We start from the raw sequence: 3,779 nt of genomic DNA, 5'->3' as shown, positions 1-3,779 counted from the left end.
GGGGGGGGGCTGCTTACTGAGGCAAGAGGTCAAGCAGGGGCAAAAAGAAAAGAAAGTATTAACACTAAAATCAATAAATAATAGTGTTCACATGTTTACTGGGAACTTTTTTCAACCAATGTAACACTCACTGCTGCTTGAAGCTTTGAGCATGTGGTGATAACTGATCAATTCATCTTCTGAACCGCTTTGTCCGTTACCGGGTCGCGCTAGAGCCCACCTCAGCGGGCGAGAGGCGGGGCACACCCTTCATCGCAGGTTCGCAGGAAAGACAAACATTCACACCCATGGGCAAATTAGTGTAAACCAATTCCCCTAAGCTGCATGCTTTTTGGTGGTGGGAGGAAGCCGGAGAACCCGGAGAGAACCCACGCAGACACGGGGAGAACATGCGAACTCCTCACAGAAAGGCTGCAAGTCGGATTCGAACCTGTGACCTTCTTGCTGTGAGGCAACAGCGCCACCGTGTCATAAATAAAACTACAAAGTAAAAAATAAAATAATGCAGCCTATGAAACAAGCAATCCAGATTATTCTGGAGTGGAGACCAGATTGAGATTGAGAACAAACAAACAAAAAAGCTACATTTAAGTGTCCATCCAAGTTGACCCAAAGCTGTCACTGCTGACGCGCGCACAAACACAAACACACACACACACACACACACACACACACCACGGGCGCATTTCATTGAAGGTTAGAATAAAATCACAAATCTGGGAGAAATTTAAAACGTTGAGTTAAAGATGTTCCTGATGCATGGACATTTCATCGCGTCCATACTAGAATTACTTCCTGCACATTTCTCCCCAAGGGAAGTCTTATCTTTATCCATTATAAAACTAATATTATTCATCCATTGATCAGATTCTATGTTATCACAGGGTTAGGGTTATACTAATACAAAATCCAGTCTTCCGACACACGTCCCCGTCTTCTGCACTTGTCCTTCGCGGCTATGCCCTCTTTCCATACCTGCGCTCCAGCCATTGCCGCACCTCCCTCAGGTTGTAAAAGAAAGGCCCCTTTCCCCCAAGGTAGACTACCTCTCTGTGATGGACTATACACACGCGTTCGTTGGACACGCCGTACGCCACGTTGGCGTTGTTGTCCATGCAGTCGGCCGCCAGCTGGCACTGCGGCGGCAGGGGAAATTGCTGAATGAGTTTACGCGCTGCTCCCAGCCTCTCCTCCAGGTTCCGATGCTTCCGAACGTTGAAAGCACAAGGCTCCATGGGAGGGGCCACCCAGCCGTCTGATGGGTGAGCTTCATCGATGTAGACCAACAGGAAGTCAGCTACATGACAGAAGTCCTCCACCAGCTGCCGGAAATCCGGCAGGTGGCTGATGAAGGGAGGTCAGGTGGCTGAGCCAAAGTTGACCACCAGAGGGCGATCTTTGGACTCGAAATCCAGGAGGTGGCACATGTCTTGATTTTTGACCCTGGAACCGGATGGCACCCCGGTCAGATGACCGACACCGCGGCTCCACGGAGAGCCATCAGGCACTTTCACCAGTTTGGAGTTGGGCGCCTCACAGCCAAGTTTCACCTGCGGAGAGAAAGGTCAGGGTTACTCCTTATTCCTCACAGCAAGGAGCCATCAAATGACCTTTAAGGGGTTCTACTTCTTAGTAAACAGTATTTGTGCCTCTCATTAGAGTATATATATATATATATATATACACATATCAGTGGAACCTCGGTTCTCGAACGACTTAGAAAATAGAGTGAAAATTTCCTCAGAAATCAGAGAAACCTCTGGAACAACCTCTGCATGGAGACATCGTTCCTTCTGTTAAATTGTTTTTTAGGCTCAGTAGGGCGGTGTAGACCGCAGGTACTTAAACTAAATAATGGTTATTGGTCCTGCACATCTGTTTGAAGACCTTTTTCATTGTTGATGGTGAAAGACTTCGGGACCTTTGATCAAACACTTTGGTTTGGTTTTCATATGGAGGTGACCGTAGTGCACATCTTTGAGGGAAATCACGGTGACTCGACCTTCCCTTTCACTACATCGTGAATCCATTGCTGCAATGTCCTTCTGTAAGTGTTTCTCGTTCAGACCAGTCCATGAACATATTAGATACATTACATGTATTCTATGGAGGGAACGCCACAGGAGGTCTTTCCTACCTGTGGCCATCAGATTGTATAACTCCTCCCCTTCCTGCAGGGAGGACAGCTCACATTGGGACCCATTCATATCACCGTGTGCAATTCAGTCACGGCCTTTATTGTTGTCGCTATCGGGTGCAATCATTTCTCTATTACATCATATCATCTGGACTTTACTCTCTTTTACTCCTTGACATTTTATATTTATATTTTAGCCTGTTTTCATATTGCCGTTAATGTTATATTTATTCTGTTCAGTGCTTATATTTTTGTTTTGAATATTTCTATATATTGTTTTCTGTAATTCTTTGGATCAACCTGGAATCAGAATTTGCTTTGGGATGAATAAAGTCATATCTTATCTTATCGATCAGGCAGACGTGTTCTATTGATGTATGTAAAGCAAAGCTGAAATACTTATTCATTGACGTGTGTAAGATTTGTTTATTGGTATTTGTCACGTATTATAATGATTAGTACATTATAATGATAAACGATAAAGGAGCATTCATTCATCTCTCAGCGCATGAATCTGCGGCTTTCGGAGATCACAGTGAAATTCCACGCGTTCGCTCATGCGTGCAGAAACAAAGGCACGATGTAAATCAAAACGCGTTCAGTCACATTAAAGCTCGACATCCAGAAAGCTCGGGGGCTCAAACGCGTCTCACGCAGCGCGTTTACGCGAACAAGCGCAAACCTGACACGCAGAAACTGCAGCTCCGCCGTGCGCGAAATCAAGAAGCGGAAGAACTCCAGAAAGAACTCCAGAAAGTGACCCCAGAAGTTCGAGAGGTGGGGAACCCTCCATCTCTGAGCGCGCATGAGATCAAACCCGGCATCAAGGTGAACTTTACCTGCTTGTACGCGTCCAATAAGAAGCTGTTCCACACGGCGCGCAGCCCCGCTGGGGTCAGCATCGGGCGCCACGGACCGGCGGAGCTGGAGCGGCTGAGCAGAGACGCGGCGCGCCTCAGCAGCACCACCGAGTCGCACAAGGCGAGGAAGAGGCAGTTGGAGAAGAACCCGGGCAGCATCTGGAGCGCCGCCAGCACATCCTCACTCGCCATTCTCATCTCGCCTCTCTGCTTTTAAACGGCGCGTTCTTCTGGAGCGCGTTTCATTGCGCGTCTGTTACTCGGCTCTTCGTTTCCGTTCTGCTGCAGCTGACGAGGGCGGTGCTTCAGGTGCGTCTTATAAAGCGACCTCGGTAACCCTCGGGCGATCACCGGCGCGCGCAACGGCGCAACAACGCCAGAGCGCCATTCGCTGTTCATCGAAGTCCTGTCAGTGTAATGCGTTCGAAGCCCGGTCGTTGGAGTCGGAATCTGACGTCATCCCTGAAGGAGCAGCAGATCAATTGTTTTTTTTCTTCTTTTTTTTACTTTTTATGTGAACGTGCGAGACAATTCTATAATAGACGAAACATGAAGTTCTCTTCACAGGCAGCAAAATCTGATACAGTATCATCTAGGATTTTTATTCTAGAAATGAAGGGGTTAAAATCTGGGACATTGTATGAGGAATGTGGAGCCAGGGCCATGTTTGTAAATGAGACAACCATGGAAAAATAAAGGTCAAAGAAGGTCAAAGTGATCGTCGATGATGTTGTTGTCTGTGTGAATCCAGCGTCTTCACCCGGCTGCATATTCCCTATTTA

General features: G+C 47.2%; 1 protein-coding gene across 1 annotated transcript; it reads right to left on the bottom strand.

The window, feature by feature from the left end:
• Nucleotides 1-956: 956 nt before the first annotated feature.
• dio2 (iodothyronine deiodinase 2) lies at nt 957-3,195 on the bottom strand. Its single transcript, XM_068751789.1, has 2 exons — nt 2,977-3,195; nt 957-1,550 (listed from the first exon to the last, which is right to left on the bottom strand). The coding sequence occupies exons 1-2, from the start codon at nt 3,193-3,195 to the stop codon at nt 957-959; spliced, it is 813 nt and encodes a 270-aa protein (XP_068607890.1).
• Nucleotides 3,196-3,779: the final 584 nt, after the last annotated feature.

Source organism: Brachionichthys hirsutus, chromosome 18 (genome assembly GCF_040956055.1).
Source record: "Brachionichthys hirsutus isolate HB-005 chromosome 18, CSIRO-AGI_Bhir_v1, whole genome shotgun sequence".
Classification (NCBI taxonomy): Eukaryota; Metazoa; Chordata; class Actinopteri; order Lophiiformes; family Brachionichthyidae; genus Brachionichthys; species Brachionichthys hirsutus.
The sequence above is the reverse complement of the archived record's forward strand: the minus strand, read 5'-3'. Positions and strand labels throughout refer to the sequence as shown.